The sequence below is a fragment of the Triturus cristatus genome, chromosome 7 (genome assembly GCF_964204655.1).
Source record: "Triturus cristatus chromosome 7, aTriCri1.1, whole genome shotgun sequence".
Lineage (NCBI taxonomy): Eukaryota > Metazoa > Chordata > Amphibia > Caudata > Salamandridae > Triturus > Triturus cristatus.
Genome location: NC_140590.1, coordinates 548402508 through 548422042, shown reverse-complemented (window position 1 = coordinate 548422042; position 19535 = coordinate 548402508). Strand labels below are relative to the sequence as shown.

General features: G+C 45.2%; 1 protein-coding gene across 1 annotated transcript in view; it reads left to right on the top strand.

Moving 5' to 3' along the window:
• The window catches only part of MYO15B (myosin XVB), a 1465505-nt gene that overhangs the window by 371108 nt on the left and 1074862 nt on the right, over positions 1–19535 (top strand). Inside the window, exon 15 of the mRNA XM_085614939.1 lies at positions 2537–2630. Coding sequence (XP_085471065.1) covers positions 2537–2630 — 94 coding nt within the window. The remainder of the gene's footprint in view (positions 1–2536; positions 2631–19535) is intronic.

Below are 19535 nucleotides of genomic sequence, written 5' to 3'. Positions count from 1 at the left end.
CTTTGAGCAGAAGTACTAAATAGACTAACATTTTCAGGGAGGTGTCTACATCTTGATAAAGTGATAATACCCGATGATGAGTAATGGAATGTAGACAAAGATAGTACTGCACATTCCGAGAATATTACAAAGTATTCATGGTGCATTTGTTAATCACCTATGTCAAGAGATATGAGGATTATTAGTGTTCAGGGATTTTGAGATTTAGGTGGTGTTTTCATGGATGTGTATGAACTCCAGATGAGAGGAGGCGGCTCAGAGAGGTTTGAGTACTGCCAGAACGTTGTGGTTGATCAAGTGTAGTGACTGTGTATGGGTGTGGCTTGTGAAAAGCTGAGATAAGGGGAAAGGAGATTAATTGCTTGAACAGTAGGTGCGCCTTAGGATGCACCTACAGCTATCCTGCTCGGTGTTGGTAGAGTTACATAAGTAAATATATCTCACTTTTTGTGAAATATGTTTGTGTAAGGGAAAAATACTTTGGAATTTGCAATTGTACTGTGTTTTAGCAGCCCTCCGTACTCCTAACCAGTAAAACTAACTTAGTAGTTGGGTGGATTTTTCTCATTTAACATCTAGAACCTGGCAATTTTAAACTGCGATAAAAGTGTCCAGTTGCATGCTAGAGTTGAGGTGCATGTAAGGTTGTGTCTGACAAGAAGGCAGTAGTAGCATTTAAGGGTGCTAGTTTCGTGGCAGTAAAGTAAATTATCTTTGGTTTAGAAGACTTGAGCATAATGGGGGATATGGCCCTCCTGTGCCAGGTGACTGAAGCAATTTGTGTTTTATGGTGGGGTGTAAAATAGAAGGAGAGGAAGAGCTGGGTGACATCAATGTAGTGTTGATGTGGAAAGCTAACAGAAGACATTTTGTTGCTGAAGAAGATGGTGTGGATGGACAATAGAAGGGGGAGAGGACTAAACCTTTGGGTTGATAACTGGCATGAGTGAGCAGGTAGCGTAACAAGCATCAAGCCTCAATGAATGAGCAGCTGGAGAATCCCTCCAGTGCTGGGCCTGCGATTCCTAAGGAGACAAGGGTTAATGCAATGGCTGAGTGGTAATTTATGCTGAGAGTTTGAGGAGCAGGAGAATGGGAGAGAGATAGTTGTGGTGAAAAGAGGCAAATAATTTACCCAGCTAAAGCCATCTCAGTGGATTGGAGCTGGTGAAACCATAAGTAGCTTAATGGACAGGAAATTGTAGAAATGTTTGGGTAGCGGTCCTTAAGGGTTTATTTAGAAAATAAAGGGGTGTTGAGATGTTGGACACTAGATGGACACTTCAAAGCATTGTGGGAAGGTGCCTGAAAGGAGAAAGGTGTTTAGACGTAGGAGTAAGATCATGATCCTATAGGGAGCAATGAGCGGCTTCATCATTTGAGGGGTGAAGTGGAGCAGAAGATGCGATGGTCACTCGGAGTATATGTATTCGCTTTTGTGGGTATTTTGAAGGCGATGTTGTGTATGAGAGAAAAGGTGGCAGTGAGGAGCCTGCTAAATGTGATGTGCTGGTGGTGATATTTGAGGAAAAGTGAGTGATACTGGACAGGTAATGCTTTGTAAGAGAATAGAGATAATTGTCTGGGCCAGCCCTGGACATAACATTGGAATGAACTTATGTAGTTGCGGTGGTATACTGATTTAAGATAAGTTGTGAAGGCATTGCAGCCCACTTTTTATGTACTGTGGTGTGGATTTCTCCACTTGCAGAACTCACTCAATAGCTACATCTTGAGGGTACAGATGGATGATGAACCCTTTGGCTGGGGTCTGGATGCCAGTGAGGGTAAAGATGCTGAGGGGGCATTGGGAGACTGGAGCGCGCTATTGAAATAGTCATTAAATGTGATGTCAAGGAAAGAAACCAGGTCATTCTGATATTTGCTTAACCTAGTTAGGGATTAGGTTGGGTTAAATCTCACATTTTGACAAAGGGTCTTGGTGTTGGAGCACAGGGATTAAGGAAGTTGTGGGGCTTGTGCATCACGAAATTTACAGAACTAAACAAAATCTGTATCTGACATGGAGAGGCACTCAATTAACTTCTGTTGTGAAAGCAGATGACTCCAGATATAGGCAATTGTTGCTGTAGAGAAGTGTGCTAGACTTTAAAACTCGGATTGTAAATAACAAGACTGTGAAAGATGGGAAGGTGGTTCTCTTACTGTTGTAGAATCAGACTATAAAATAGGGCATACATGCAGTTTTATTCTGTATTCACCTTCATGAAGGGTGACTAACAGAGGAGTACCCATTTGTCAAAGACTGACCGCCCCATAAAAAAATATATTTCTCATGAAGCAGGTTCCTCAAAAATTCAGATAGTCAGTCTTATCCTAGGAGTTTCTAAAATGTGGGTGTCCGAGCTCCAACTTCCCTGTAGCTTCAGAGGCCCCAGCCTATTACAAAACCTCTCTCAATCTTTTGTAAGTCACTAGGCCTTGGTAAAGGATTCCAGTTACACTAAGTTGCTACAATGTCCTAATCCTCTGTTATTTGTGTATGTGCCAATAATAACTTTTTCTTTGGTTTCAGGAGGCGCTACAGGAGACTGAAGAAGACTCTTGTGAACTTTGGGGCCGTTCTTTTCATATCCCGTTTGCCCCTGGTGTGTCGCCGGTACCTGCAGGTAAGGATTCCACTGCAGACAAAGAGAGTATCTACCTTTACATTGTATCTGATCTCTTATCATTGCTGGCCGTACAAAGATTCCACTGCAGGCCATTCCAAAGGATCCATGTGTCATTATCCGTTTTCTCATCACCGCAACTAGTTCCCTGTACCTTCCACTCAAGGATAGTCCTCTGGCTTTTTCAGTATTTAATTGTACATGCTTAACTACTTCCATCATATCTTTTGCTAGTAGCCTCTGTTGAACGATGTACCCCAAACTGTGACGTAATTTCCTTCGCACCCTTATCGATCAATTGCAAGCATGCCTTGAGAGATCGCTAGATAGTCTTTAGCATAAATGATACTACTTTATTGGCCATCTTCTCCCTTTCTTAGATGAAGTTCTAGCCATCAACAATTGTTACAGCACATGGAAATTATCAATGACTTCATCAGGGCATACGCTGCTATTAATAAGGACAATCATCAAAGACTCATCAGTAATGCTGCATCGAAAGAGCTCTGATCCCGAAAGTGTCTGGCATGATGTTGCAAACAATCTCCTTGAAACTGGGGCTCCTCCACTCTCCCTATGTGGTTTCTTTAAGTAGTCTCAATTACCTCGTCTTGGGCATAAAGTTAGCAACAGGAAGGATAAGGATAAAACATTTTGAATGACAGATCCTCCTGTGTCCCCTTAGGCACATTCTGGTAATTAAAGCCCACTGATACGTTTGGACCTGCTCATCCTATTCTGTTTTAAACTCACAATAGGGTCCACCCCTTCGATAAAGAATGAAAACCTAACAAACATCCTTCTTACTAGGCGCCTGCATCATTTTTATTTTACAAGCAATATCTCGCATGGACCGTCCTTATTGGTCTACACATAGTTCAAATTATTTCCTATTTTGCCTACAGCAATCATGTAATTTTGTATCAAGACTTGTTTAGAAGCAGAAAGATCTCGTGACAACTCTGAGATTGGATGTGTCCGACTTTTTTCTGTGATGGGGAGTGTAGTTAGGTCGTTCGGAAGTTTTTTTTTTTATGCTAGCGCATACCTTTTTTTTCTCACAATTGACTTGGTAGTGGACACCATGCATACCACACGTAATTTCCATCGTATATTTTTTACCCACTACTTCCTCACAAGAAAGCAAATGTCTGGATCAGCACAACTTCTCTTAAACTTGGGCACCATCCTGCTCTGCCAAGACGGTGCATGGGCCCATAATTACGGACTGCCTGAGCGAGGTCTCTGGCCGAGCCAACCTAGTCCATCCTGAATGCTGTTAGTTGGGTATCTGGCCCTGCTTAAGGCCATGGGAAATAGTGGCTACATTTATAGATCTAGCCGTGTTGATGGCTAAGCGCACAACTGCAATGTTTTGGAAGTCGACGAGGCTCCCCAGTCAGAACATTTCACAGAGAAGTAATGAAATGTGCCAACGTAGAAGGCATGATATTTTCTGGAGAAGAAAATGTTTGTGGCCTTCAGCCCACCGGTAAAAGGGGTGGCCATCCTCCTACAGGGATATTTGAATGGATAACCTTTAATTCAAAGCTGGTGATTCACTGAAAACGTCTGTGTCGTCTCATTACAAAAGTAGTGTTGCAGTAACGGCCGCCATGTTTGCTGGGGTCACAGCATCTGCACCGTGGCAACATGAAAAGGCATCCGTTGTTTTGTGAAGCGCTACTGCCTAAATACAGAACTATCTACAGACTCTGCAGTTGGACAGACAACCCTTCAAAATCTGTGTCACTCATTTAAGCCTCTTCTTACTTTATCAACAAAATATGTTGTACGAATGGGAAACAGCCTTTGCCACGAAGCATTTTCTACGCGAAACGTTTACAATGGTACACTTACCTCGTAAACGTCTTCACAACGCGTATTGCTTCAACTACGTCCTTAGCACGCAAGCAACGTCATAACGGAAAAACGTCTTCCTGGTCGGAAAAAAAAGCGTCAGTCCTTCGTTGGTGTCGGCGAAGACCTAAGAAAAAGGAAAAAAAAGAAGAAAGGGGACTTGGGGGGGGTCAACCCCCCCCCCCCCCCCCCCCACCCCCCAAAAACGAAAAAGCGGGGTAATGGCAAGATCGAGGTAAGGGCAATGCGAAGAAAAAACATTTCGTTTTAACGCATGCGTGGTAAAGGCATGCGTTGCAACGGACTGCGTAGTAACGACATATATTCGTATTGCTGCCTGAAAATTGCTGGAGGCCAGGAACGTGGAAGAAGGTGCTTTTAAAACCATAATATACTTTCAAACTCAGCACCCCCGCCCGAAGTCAGCACCCGGTGCGGTGGCACTGATCGCACCGCCCTATGGCCCTGAATGAAAGCGCCACCCCTGTATAAAACAGGGACTGGCAAACATGGTTTTAAAAGCACCTTCTTCCACGTTCCTGACCTCCAGCAATTTTCAGGCAGCAATACAAATGTCAACATACTCTGGTGATTAACATGCTTCCTGGAGAGAGATCAGAGTTGTCTCTAGTGGAATTTTTGTCTCATCATAAGATAGTGCAGAGGATTAATATGCCAGCTGCAAATAATGTGTACCCTACAGATCACAGAAGTGCATGTAATTTAAATAACTCAATGGGCTACTATTGTTTTTGTTAGAGAGAGCCTTTTGTTGCTTGCAGTTTATACGTTAAAATTCTCGTATAGAACCGTGAGCAATTAGTTGTCATGAAAGAGCTGAATGCAAACTGCAAGGTATAGATTAGAGCATTATGATTTTCCCAGTCTTTCATTATTGGAATATTACAAAAATGGTTCATTTGGATATTAATCAATTCCTATTAATGAGAACTCTCAACCATGGTGTTACATTTTAAATTGAGTTTGTGCTTCCCCAGATCAAGCACTCTTAAACCATACTGCCTACCAGTGTGAATGACCTATGACTCCCATACTACCTACCAGTGTGTATGACATGTGACTCCTACACCTTGTAGTCCTCTGTCTTATGTAACATTTCCTATACACTAATTTACACACCTATGATTGATTGTCTCTGTGTAGTGTGTGTGATGTAAAGAGCTCTGCCACCCTACACTGGTATGAGTGGTGGTGGCACTATAAAACTAATTAAATCCATCTGAGAGAGAGTGGTTATGGGTACTTGAGGGTCACTGGTGATGGGTGGTAATGAAGGAATCTATGGCAGAGGTGGTCATTGGAGGGCACCAACAAACGTCGCACCGGGCGCCAACAGCGCTAAAACCTGCCCTGCTCAGTGTTGGTATATCAGGGGCGCGTGTTGCCACAGCCCTCCACACAGCCACATGTTCGTTACATCAGTGGGCAGAGGGTACCCGCTCATGGACTGCGCTGACGTCATTTTTCCACCGTAACATATCAGCTGTAGGAAGACACTGACCACAAATGCCCTAAGCAAAGACTGAATAACGCTGCCCACTAGATCTTCCTGAAGAATAGAGGGAGTACACCTTTATAGCAAGTACACTGCAAGTACCAAAAGAACAAATCGGAAGTAATTTAACTCAATTTGTTGCCGTTTGTTTTGTAAATACAAAAAACCTTATGCCATTTTCCTGATTAAGCCCTGGTTGTTATTGCTACCCATTTCAAAGACCATCAATGTAATCGACTACGAAAGTGGAAAGGCTGAGTGGCGAATCGTGGCTGCTCACGTATCGTCGAAGCAAGCCTTGAGCTATGCAATCATTTCATCATAATTATTTGGACATATAATAAGAACCGATGTGGAGCACGGGTAGTGCTGACCCTGCCATGGACAGCGGTGTAGCCACCGTCTCACAACCCTGGCTGCTGTTTAAACTGCGGAATACAGCCATGATCCGGATTCAGCGGGCCCCTCTGGGCACCGCCACGCCAATGGAAGCTGCGCCCCCGACCAAGGAATACAAGGACCACGCCGAGGGCCGGCTCTCGGGCAATGCGAGTGGTGCGGCTGCACTGGGTGGTGACTTGGGGAGGGGCTGCTGACCATAGGGAGGGGGCTCTGTGTTTAGCAATAAAGTAGTGCAGAGGGTTAATATGTCCTCCGCAAAGAACACGTACCGTGCAGATCACAGATCTGTATTTTATGTGTATAGCTGAGTGGATTACTGCTTTTGTCACAGAGATCCTTTTCTTACCACAGTTCATAAGATGCAACCCTAATATGAAACAACGACTGTTAACGAACTGTCATAAAGGAGCTGCACGAAACCTGCATAAAGTAGGTAAGGACGTTATGATACCCCCCCCCCCCCAGTCTTTTATTATCTATTTCTAATGTTGCTGAAAAGAGTTTATTTGGTTAAATATACCTTCTTATTAGTATAACCAGCCTTTACCAGTATGTGAGAGAGGGCGTATGGAGAGATGAGGGGTACTTTTGCCCGGTGGTCGTGAGGCAATCCGAGGAGGTGGTCATGGGGACAAGGGGTGTAAAAAATTATTGTCGCACTGGGCGCCAACAGCTCTAAAGCCGGCACTGATTGTATAACGTTTGATTATGACATGGGTTTCATGCTGTTAGCTATTTTGATTAAATTATGTGAATCTATGAAAGATGCAGTGCTGAGAACGAAAAACTTTACTTGCTTGTAACAGCACTTCTCCAGCATTGGTGTATGTGTTTTTTTAGATACCTATGCGATCTTCCCTCCTCAGTCAATATCTTTATACATTCTCTCCTTTCACAATTGTGTTATAGAAAATATGAAGCATAATAGCTTCCAAGGGAGTGCATGATCTATTGCATGGTCTCTTCCCACCCCCTTATTTGTGCTTACTTACATGATGGGGTATTTTCTCTGGATGTCAAAGTCCAGGCTCACTGCAAGGAGACATTTTTTGGAAGCAGAGCATGATGGGAGTCACGTCTTATGTGTATAGTTCTTAACATTTTAAGCTTACAGAATCTTGGTGATTGGCAGACCAGCGAGCCAGAATTGCTGCACCGTCTCCATCCCTGGTTCCTCACAACCCACATATCTTAACCAAGCGAACTATGACCTTGGCTGCAACCGGCCATAAACTACGCTATAGCAGAAACCCACGGCCATAATTTAGACAGGGGTGGTGCACAATTGGAATGTGCAACCTTTGATCTCCTCTTCCTGACAATGAAATTACACCAGTGCATTTCCTGCAATAATTCTTAACAACTGTTCCTACCTCCGAGTGATCTGTATGGGCACATACCTTTTACTTATGGAATATTGTGTACATTTGGCAGCAGGAGGATGTATTCGCCAATGTATCAGTAAGGAAGCTGTGATGATTGCAGTAAGGCCAGTGCCCCTTAAAGGGGAGTAGGGCTGATGCAAAGTTGACATACCAAGCATTTGTCAAAGCTGTCAATAATTCCATCCATAGAGACCCTTACATCTCACCATCAGTTGACAAATGCAGTGCCTTTAGTCATAGTCATGGGAATTTATTAAGTGCACATATCAACCTTGGGTCTCAGAGCAAGCCAAGAAAAACCCTGGAGATGGAAGGAGAGAGAACGCTGGCATGAAGAAAGGGGATCAGAACAGCCAGTTTTTTAGATTTCTCCGAAATGGTCTATGGTCGATTTCCATACATAGGTGTGATGGGAGTGAATTCCACTGAGTGGGGGCAAGCTAAGAAAATGATCTTCCGCCATTCCTTGCGGTGCGAATCTTAAAGGGGGTAAGGAGGTGTTTGGTTGAGGACCTAAGGGTTCTAGTGGGTTGGTACCAGATAACCAGATACGCTTTTTGGCAAGATAGCATGGCCCGTTCCCATGAATGGATTTGTGGACAAGACAGTTGATCTTAAAATGAATACGGTTCCTAATGGGGAGCCAGTGGAGAGCTCTCAGACTTTGAGATGACGGAGACAGTGAAGGTAGGTTTAATACCAGTCTGGCGGCTGAGTTCTGTAACACTTGCAGTTTGGTGAGGAGAACTTTATTAATGGAAGCCATCAGGGGGTTCCCATAGTCGAGTTGACTGATAATTAGGCCTTGGACCAGCGGCATCCTGGGTGCAACTGGGATCCTTTGAAAGATCTTCCGAAGACTACGCATTCGACAATAGCAGATGCCCGTCACATGATTATCATGGTCTTTCATGGACAGGTTGCTGTCGATCTGCACTCCAAGGTTACGGACCACCAGTTTGGGAAAGGAACAGGGGCCAAGATTGAGAGGCCAGCAGTCACTAGACCATAGAGCCTGGGCTTTCCCAAAAAAAGACGATCTCCGTCTTGCTAGCAATGGATTGCAAATGATTTGTTAGCATCCAGACATTAATGTCAGTCATGCATTTTATGAATCGGAGTTTGGTGATTGTTAAATCTGGGCCGAGGGTGATCAGAAGTTGCGTGTCTGCGTATGACACGGTATCTAAACCATGGGATCTAATCACTCCGGCTAGGGGAGCCACATATAAATTGAAGAACGTAGGACTTAGGATGGAACCCAGGGGGACGCCTTTATCAATTAGTTGGCTGCGATGGACGAAGGTACCAATATGAACCGTTGATGAACGGTCAGTTAAGTAACTTCTGAGCAGGTTTAAGGCGGTTCCTCTGGCTTCCACCACCCACAGTCGATTCGCTAGAGTCCTGTGGGAGATGGTGTCAAAAGCGTCCGACAGATCAAGCAGGACCAACACGGCTGACTGTCCAGTGTCCAAGGTGACTCTGATGTTATCGACTACCTCTATAAGCGAGGTTTCCGTGCTGTGAGCTGCCCGGAAACCTGATTGGCAGGGGTCCAACAATTTGTTGCTCTCTCTAAAGGTTGAGAGTTGCTTATTAATTAGAGACTCAAGGACTTTCCCAAAGAAAGGGAGGAGAGAAATAGGCCGATAGTTATTGGGTTCCTTAGGGTCTGAGGTAGGTTTTTTTAAGATGGGCTTGACCATAGGTGCTTTCCATTTTGTGGGAACTGTTTCGTGAGTAAGGGATAGATTGAAAAGGTCAGGAAGGCTTTCCAAAAGAGCTGATCTGATAATGAACAAAATGTGGGGTGAGACTGGGTCAGTTGGAGAGCCTGATTTGACCTTGGAGAGGGCCGTCCTAACATCCTCTTGTGTGAATATAGTGAATTCATTTAGAGAAATTGAGGTGGGTATCTGATCGGACCGGTGGTCATGATGTTCACATATCTGTTTAGGAAAGGAGCTGTGGATAGTGTTGATCTTTTCCTCGAAGAAGGAGGACAGTGTGTCTACCCAATCCTGAGAAGCAGGGTTTTCAGACTTGCATGAATCAGGGCTAGTCAATTATTTTATTATTTTATGAAGTTCTTTGTGTGAATTGGCGGCCTTATTTATTCAGTCACAAAAGTGATTTATTTTGTTGGCTGTTTTATTATTGTCTAGGTAGTGTCTGTGTATAGATTTGTATGCCTGCTTATCCTCTGTGCTTTTCGAAAACCTCCTTTTCCGTTCGGCCTTTCTACTCGCCAGTTTGTCAGATTGTAAGGCTTCAGTGACCCAAGGAAACATTTTGTACTTGTGTTTGGCTTTTGTCAGGGGGGCAATAGTCTTGAGGGCCTGGGTGATTGCCTACTCCTAGGTTTCAACTGCAAGATTTAAGGTGTTGGTGGTGTTAGAGGACGGGGAACTGAAGTGGAAAGAAAAGGTAGCTAAGCTAACTTTCTTCCAGGGTCTGCTCCATTTCTGTTCTCCGCGGACATTACTGTGGGTGGGGACGCACTGTAATGAGAATTTAAATAAATGATGGTCTGACCAGAGAACTGGGATAGGGGGCTCCACTTTGATATGAGGGGTGTTGGTGAAGAGTCAAGAGTATGACCAGCTGAATGGGTGGGCCCTGTTACCAATTGACCTGGACCCAGGGTATTGAGACTAGTGATCAATAGGGTATTGAGACTAGAGATCAATAGACAGGCGTTTGTGTCCGTTAAGAGTTCAGCATGAAAATTAAAATCACTGATTAAAAGAAAGTTATCGGCCGCTAAAACATGAGGTACAATGGTCTCCATCAAATTGTTGGTGAAGTTGGTTTTAATGCTGGGTGGTCGATAGACTAAGGCGCCGCTCCTGGTTCCCTTGGTGGAGTTCTCTAATCTGAAAATACAGATTTCTCCCCATTCCATGAGAAAGGTTTCCAGGATACTGATCTTAGAGTGGGCCCTGAAAGCAATTGCTAGGCCACCGCCTCTCTTATTGTTCCTGTCAAGTCTAATCAGTTGATAGTCTGGAGGGTATGTTATTTAGGAAATGCATAGGTTTCCTTGATATCTATGTTTCACTCTTTATATTTGTCCAAATGAATTGCTATATACCTGGTAAGCAATGGAAAAACCATTGCAAGGCGCAGCTCGGTTATTGGCTCTGGGTTACTCACTTGTTCAACCAAAACATCAACAATCAGATCCCACATCGATAGTATAAAGCAATCATCCATAGTACCTTCAGTCGCTCACTGCTCAGTGGTCCATCTTAAACCTCCCATCACACATTAAGAACTCCAACATCTTGAACCCACTAAAGGCTACCTCCTATTAACCCCTTTCCCCTTTGCTGCTAGGCCTTCCCCCCCCCCCCCCCAATGCTAAGCCTTTTTTTGGCTATTTCGGATTGTTGGTGTTTAGACCCTGCAACTTTTTGTCCACATAAGTTATTCACGCCAAATTTGCGTCCTTTTCTTCCAACATCCTTAGGATTCCAAAGGTATCCAGGATTTCTGGATTCCCATGGACGGGACCGATAAATTAGCCAAAATACAGCTAAATTTAGTTGGGGGGGGGAGGAGGGGAGTGCTGCAGAAGAAATTGTAATTTTTTCCCATGCAAATGGTATCAACAAAGGGTTTGTGGTGTTAAAATCACCATCTTCATAGCTTTCAGGAAAAGGCAGACGTTGTCAGAAAACCAACATTTTCTACAAAGTTTTGGCATTTTACAGGGACAAAGACTAGTTTTTCTTTTTTATTGTACTTTCAACCTCCTTCCAGTTAGTGGCAGAAATTGGTGTGAAAGCAATAATGGATCCTGGAAAACTATTCATTTCCAAAATGTAGACACATGTCTGAATTCAGCAAGAGGTTGTGTGTAGATCCTTCAAGGTTTTCCTATAGAAACTAACAGTTGAAATAAAGCAAATATTGACATTGAGATGAAACAACCAACTGTGCCAGCGTTTTCACCTGTAACTTTTTGTAAGTATGTCAGGTTTTTAAAAGCAATATACTATTAAGTCTGCTGGACCCTTCTTGTTTCAGGGATATATAGGAGTTGTAGATTCAGCAAAAACACGAGTTACCCAGAGCCAATAACTGAGCTGCGCCTTGCAATGGTTTTTCATTGCGTACCATGTATATAGCAATTCATTTGGTCAAATATACAGAGTGAAAAATAGGTATCATGGAAACCTATGTATTTCCTAAATGAGAAAAAAAATATAGTTTAGAAGCAGTGGTTATTTGCACATCTCCGAAATTGTGGGTACCCATAGTAGCATGTGAATTTGAGGAAATTATTCAAATTGACTTCTTTTTTACACACTGTCTTACATTTGGAAGACAGAAATGCATAGAAACTCAAGTGGTAATAACACTTGTTCTACAATTCCTTGTTCCTCTAAGTCTCCCGATAAAAATGTTGCTTCACTTGTGTAGGCAGGCCTTTTGCCCACAACAGGAAACGGCCCAAAATGCAACGTGGACCCATCATATTTTTACAGTGAAAACTGACCCTCTTTTCGCAATGTGCGTAGCTGGATTTTGGTCCCTAGCTCAGCCGGCACCTAGGGAAACCTAGCAAACCTGTACATTTTTAAACACTAGGCACCCAGGGAAATCCAGGATGGGGTGACTTGTATGGCTCTCACCAGGTTCTGTTACCCAGAATCCCTTGCAAATCTCAAACGTTGTAAAAAAAAAAAACACATTTTCCTCACATTTCTGTGATGGAAAGTTGTGGAATCTGTGGGGAGCGAGAAACTTCCACCCACTCAACATTTCCCCAAGTCTCCCTATAAAAATGGTACACTCACTTGTGTATGTAAGCCTGGTGCCTGCAATGGGAAACGCCCCAGAACGTATTGTGGAGACTTCAAAATTATCAATCGAAAAACTATCTGGGTTTGCGAGGGAGTCACCTGCATTTTTGGTCCCAGGCTCGTTGGCCATCTAGGGAAACCTACCAAACCCAGACATTTCTGAAAATCAGACATCTGAGGGAGTCCAGGGAAGCCTGGCTTGTGTGGACCCCCCTACATTTTCTTATCCAGAATCCCCTGCAAACCTCACATTTAGCTAAAAAAGTCACATTTTCCTCACATCATTGTGTGAGAAAGTTGTGGGATCTCATCAACAGCACAAATCTCCTATCACTCATTACTCCCCGTGTTCTCCTGATAAAAATTATACCTCACTTGTGTGGGTGGACTAAGTGCCTGTGAGAGGGAAGAGCCAAAAACCTGTAAAGATTGAGGGGGTAGCAAAGTGGGTTTAAAAGGGCAGTTTGTTTATGCATTTTTAGGCTGACTCTGCTTTTGGTGCCCACAGAAGAGCGGTATCATTTTGACCAATAGGTCGAGGGGAACGCTGGGTTATGGGAAATGTGTAAAGGTGCGATGATCCTACACAGAAATGTCAGGAAAATGTGATTTATTTTTTTAGCTAAATTTGAGGTTTGCCGGGGATTCTGAGTAAATAAACACTGGGGGATCCACACAAGCCACACCGCCAGTCCCTACGCACCCAGGTGCAGCTGAGGTGCTGGGCGTGCCTGGCAAGCGGAGGTGGGGCAGGCATAGGTGTCAGAAAAAATACGTTTAAAACAAAAACGTACCTGCAGCCAGTCGCGTTGCGCTCTTCTCCTCCAGGTGGCACAGGCTTCCAGAATGCCCTGCGGCCAATCCTGAAGCTGCTCTCATGCATGATTGTAGCTTTAGGATTGGCTTGAATGCCCTCGATTGGCTCTCCAGGACCCACTGTGAGTCTGTGCCTGCTCTCTCCAACCGAGCTGCATTGCTGGGTTGGAGAGAGCTTTCACTGTGCATGATGATTTGGCCGACCTGAGACAGCCGGCCAACTATCATGCGCAGTGAGGGAGTGCATCTACCACTCCCCTCAGTCACCCCTTCTGGCCCCGCCCCTAAGACTGGGCAAGAAAAATAAAATAAAACAAGTGTATATCAATGTTTTTTTTTTCCTTTCCTGACGTTTTTGGGGGGCAACGCCCCTCTGCCATAGCGGAGGAGCCGCTGCTGCGCACACCACCAGCCAAGTGCCATCCACGCACACCGCCAGCCAAGCACCATCCACACACATGGCCTGCAAAGCACAATTCATGCACACAGTCAGCCAAGCACCAGTCCACACACACCACGAGCAAAGCACCAGTTCATGCACACTACCAAGCGAGCGCCACTCTACACACACCACCACCAAGCACATGTGCGAGTCCACACACAGCCAGCCAAACGCCAGTACACACAGACCGTCTGCAGAACTCCAGTTCTTACACACACAAACTTTCCCTAGTATCTAGTGGTTTTCAGACCCCCTTGGGGACCAGATGAATCTGAACTTGGGGGCAGAAACAGCCATAATGTGTTCCTAGAAAAAAAGGCGAGCGACCCTTGTCTATGGGGCTGCTCTCTAACATGCACATACACATATCCCTGGTGTCTAGTGGGCTTTTTGCCCCCCTGTAGAGCAGATCGGGGGTAAGGACCCCCGTCTGGTCCAATTAGTGTTTGGGGGACACTGGCATGTCCATTTTGGGCAACCCTCACCCCTATGTATAAAAGAAACCTAATCCCTGGGGCCTTGTGGGCTTTCTGCCCCCCCCTCTGACTCCCTGGGGGCAGATCAGGGGCTATTGCCCCAATTTGCCTCCTGGGAGGGGAGGGGCATAAAGACTGTGGCAATTTTTTAGGGAGTGGGTGCATTGTCATGCCCATTCTAGGAAGCCCCCACCACAGAAAGACTGTCCAGTTAGTTTGGGGGGGAGTGGGGGCACTGCCATGCCCATTTTGGGCAGCCCCACACCCCTACATGTAATTGTTTTTTAAAATAATCCCTGTTGCATAGTGGGCTTTCTGGCCCCGGGGGAACAGATAAGCAGCTTTTGCCCCCATCTGCCTCTCGGGGAGTGGGGGGGGGGGGGGGGTAGAATGACTGTGACAAATGTGGTGGGGGCATTAGCATGCCCTCAATTACGAAAAAATAGTCCTTGGCTGCCTAGTGGGCTTTCTGCCCCCACTTGGAGGCAGATCAGGGGCTATTGCCTCCATTTGCCCCCAGGGGAGCAGAAACACTGTTTCCAAATACATTTGGGTGGGGACATGATCTTGCAGCCCCCACCCCTCTTTTGTTAAAAAAAAGAAATCCCTGGAGTCTATTGGGCTTTCTAGCGACCCCCGTCCCCCTTCCCCGGTGGGCAGATCGGGGGTAATAACTGAAGTTTGTGGAGGTTGTTTTGGGCCGGGGGGCATTAGCATGCCCATTTTGGGCAGTCCCCACCCCTATATACAGACACAAAATAAATCCCTGCTGCCTAGTGTGCTTTCTGCCCCACCTTGGAGGCAGACTAGGGCTCTTGTCCCCATCTGCCCCCCAGGATGGGGTAGAAAGCCTCACTGAATGCAAAAACCTGGGGGGGGGGGGGGGGAGTAAAAGCCCTTGCCCAAGGGGCCACTCCCCTCTCCGTGGTGCCTAGTGGGTGGATCCCTGCTTGGGGATCGCCCTCCTGAGGCATCCCCAAGCAGGGATCCACTAGGGAAAGTGAAACTGGGCAATCGGCTTGTTTCAGTGTAATGACATCAGTGTGCCATGCGCGCGATCGTCATTACATTGAGAAATAAAATGCTGTTGGGGAAGCTCTTCCCTACCTCCTGAGGCAAAAAAAGGAAATTCCTCAGCAGAAGGATTTAGTGCTCGTGTGCGCATGACCGAATGGTTCCGTCATGCGCACACGAGCACCGTGACGCATGACGGAACCATTCCGCCATGCGTACCGTAAGGGTTAGGATGACATTATACCTTTATCCAGTGAAAAATCTCTTTGAGGACATGCCCTCATGCTTGTCAACACTGACAATGCATCCTTCAGCCAAGGAACATTCTTGGATAACCTCAAGACAGTACAAAAAATAACACACATTCCACTTGAGACTCTTGGCCCACAGGATCTTGCCAGATTCTGCCCCATGACCTACCTACCCTTCTTAGAAAAAAATTTTAAAAGCTGAAAAGCTGTCTCTACCCACCTACAGTAGTAGATTAGCAAGAGCAGCTATCTACAGGAGTACCATATCAATTTCAGACCACTGCTGCAGGACAGACTGTTCCTCGTCAATAACAGTAACAACCTCTGCCAATAACAGTAACAACCTCTGCCTCCAGATCCTGCTACACCATATTGCTGCCTTCAAGACAGTTGACCACCAAGCATTGATCCATACCATCAAAACATGCACCCTCTTCTCTGACACAGTACTTTAGTGGTTCTTTTTTTTTGCCCTGGCTACAAATCTGCCAGGCGGTGTTGGCTCGAACCACTTTGCAGAAATTTGGGCTGCAGGCAGTGTTTGGAGGTGTATAGAATTCTAAGATCTGATACACCCCCCCATAGTTTTTGCCATGTCCCGATTCCTTAATTCTATGTGGCATAGGTGTAGGGTCATGCTAAACTCCCCTCACCAACCATAAACCATAAATATTTCTTCCTGTACTTTATCTTTTTTAGCTTTTTAACATTTTTATATCTTTTATCTGGTTTTAATCTTTCTTATTCTTAACTGTTGTAATGATACAGGATAAACTAAAATGCATTGCGGCTATTTTTTATAACTTGTCGATTACATTTTTAAATATGCTCTAATTTAGCTATACATGTACTTGTATTTTCTACTTTTTATGGCCTCCAATGACCGAAATAAAGTTTGTTGAATGGAATGGGCTCACCTCCATCATCGCTAGTTGCCTTCAGCTTGTACAGGAACCACAAGATTCCCAAATCTCCCCGTTGCCTTTAAAGACTCCTGAACTCCGTCAATTCCCCCATTATCTTCAAACTCTACATGTAACTGCCTCACTCCTACCCACCAACAAAAACATCAAGATCCATCAATGGGCAGACAGTTTTCAATTCGACCTTGATAGCTCCTCTACCAATAACGACCATTGTCTCAAAACCTCACTCTACGTAATTCAGACTGGGATGTCATATACCACCTGTTAGAAATTGGGTTTCCGGTTGGCAGAGGTATGCGCCCTGTCAAGCAGGAATCACAGTCCTAGTCCGGGTGAATCAGATGCACACCCTGAGGGGAGGGGAGTGGCTAACCTCCTAAAATGGCAGCTGCTTAACCTGGATGGCACCCAGGCTCTGTAACGCGATGAAAGACCCACTGAGCGCAGCATCGGGATGCAGTGCCGCTGCTCTGGAAGGTCCAGACAGGCTGGCGGACCCGGCTTGGCGATTTGTGACACTGCAGCAGCTGAACAAGGCAAAATCGTCTCGCCTGCACACTGGGCTGAAGACGGCGGCCAGACCCATGTGAGGCCCTGAACCTCAGGCGGAGTCGATGGGCCAGCCCCACTGTCCATGAGTCCCCCTGGGACAACAACTCCCCACATAGCACTGTCCGCAACCCCAGAACCCGACCGTTGGGTTTTGCCCTATGTGTGAAGGTGAGGAGCTGCTCAGACAAGCCTGAGAGTGTGGGTCCGCCCTGGTGTAACATGGCAACAGCCCAAGACACTGCACCCGACCGCACCACTGAGATCAGCCTGGGGGAGTTTGTGTTTTCCCATTGGCGAGGGGGCATGATAACTTCATTAAATTTGGCGTGTTGGTGCCAGGCCCCCCACTATCTCCCTGAAATACTGTATCGCACGCCGATCCCACAATGGCAGCCAGACCCGGGTAAGGCCCCGGACCTTGGACGGAGCGGAGGGGCCGGCCACGTTGTTCACAGGCCCCCCTGGAACTGTTTAATCTCAGACAGCACTGGGAGCAAATCAAATACCCGGCTACTGCACTGCAGACTGAGATGAGAAGTGGGGCAGGCAGGACAAGACTGACCTCACCTTTGCGTAGGATGGATGCGACCCACAAGACTGAGCTGCATCTGCTGACAGCCTTTAGTCCCACCTGGGGGGCTCTACTCAACCCCATCGCACCAGGGGTCCCAAAACGATGATACCGTCGGCCCACTGCCACAGAGAGCCCCTCTGTTATGTTAGGCTTTATGTAATGTACTACACTGTATGTTGCCTCGTGCTGCTTCACGTTCCATAGAACATGGAACGTGGAACGAGCAAGAGGTTGTTAAGCAGTTATTGCCTGGACGTGAGACTGATCGGTTTACTCTCTGTACTCGCAAGCTTCTTTCAATAAATACCTTACTGAATCAACTAAGCGGTCTTTACTTAACAAAATTGGCGACGACCTGGTCCTATTATTGCTTTATGCCACGAGGGCCATTTTGGTGTTGTTCGCTCTAAACAAACTGTTAAAGCTTCATTCTGATGGCCAAACATGGATGCCGAAATTGACTTGTTCGTTCGCAACTGTGATGTATGTAAGTTTGCTGATAAGTCTCTTGTTTTGTGTAAACCCCTTTAGGTATTATGTCAAGACCCAGTTCTCCATGGGAACATACGGCTATTGACATCATGGGTCCTATTGGCAGTGAACAAAAGTTCATTCTGGTCTTAATGGATTTATTTTCTAGATGGCCCATTGGCAAAATAGTTTCAGGGCTGATACTGACTCTGTTCTGAAATTTATTGACAAATCTTTTCTATTAGAAGGTATTCCTTCTGTCCTTGAGTGATAATGGTGTTCAAGTCACATCAAACAGGGCTAAGGAATACTTTGACAAACTTTGCATAAAACACAAAACCACAGCTCTTTATAACCCTAGCAGCAATGGGGTGGTTAAGCGTTTCAACAGTTATTAAAAACACAATCCAAATGGCTGCCAAACAAGGTGATTGGGAAACACAAGTCAAAAAAATGGTTTGGGCCTATAGAGTGTCAATTTGTGATGCCACTGGTTATCCGCCTTTTATTTTGATGCGTGGCAGGAATCCCACTACTAAATTTGCTCCTGGTTGGTTATTCAAACATAACATTGTGCATTGGTCTGAAGAGGACGTCAGAGAAAAAGCTGTCGCTCTTCAAGCTAAAAGGAAGGATTGGTACGATTCCAAACACAATACTAAAGATTCTGACATAATGATTGGGCAGTGGGTCAGAGTTAAAAAACCTGGCAAAATCCCTAAAGAAGTTAGCAAGTTTTTGAACCATTGCAAGTCATTGAAATCATGAATAATGCTGTTTGTCTTTCAGATAGGAAAGTGTGGAATCTTAAGAGTTGCTAAATGTTCTGCACCTTCATCTGTCACAAATATGGTTCCTGCGTTGTTGGATCTAGAGGATTGTGTTGACAAGGATTGTGCTGGCGACAACATCAATGTTAACACGGATGAATCTACAAATGTAGATTCTTCCACTACGGTTCTCAGTGATGCTCCCAGTACTTTAGTACAATCCTCTAGTACTTCTGATCAATGCGGTGAGGGTGTTATGCCCTCTTCTGAGGCCACTCATTATAAGCGGGAGAGAAGACCTCCGGTTTGGTTAAAGGATTACATTTCTGAAAATTTTCCTTTGTAACTGTAACTGCCACAAGCTTGTTGTAATATGTTTTCTGTTTTTTTTTCCTCCTTGTTTCCTATTTTTTTCCTTTTTCTCTTTTCTATCCTCTTTCTCTCTTTTCTTACTTATTCAGTATGCTTTTATTTTTGTTTTCAAGAAAAGGGGATGTGTTATGTTAGGCTTTATGTAATGTACTACACTGTATGTTGCCTCGTGCTACTTCACGTTCCATAGAACATGGAACGTGGAGCGAGCAAGAGGTTGTTAAGCAGTTATTGCCTGGACGTGAGACTGATCGGTTTACTCTC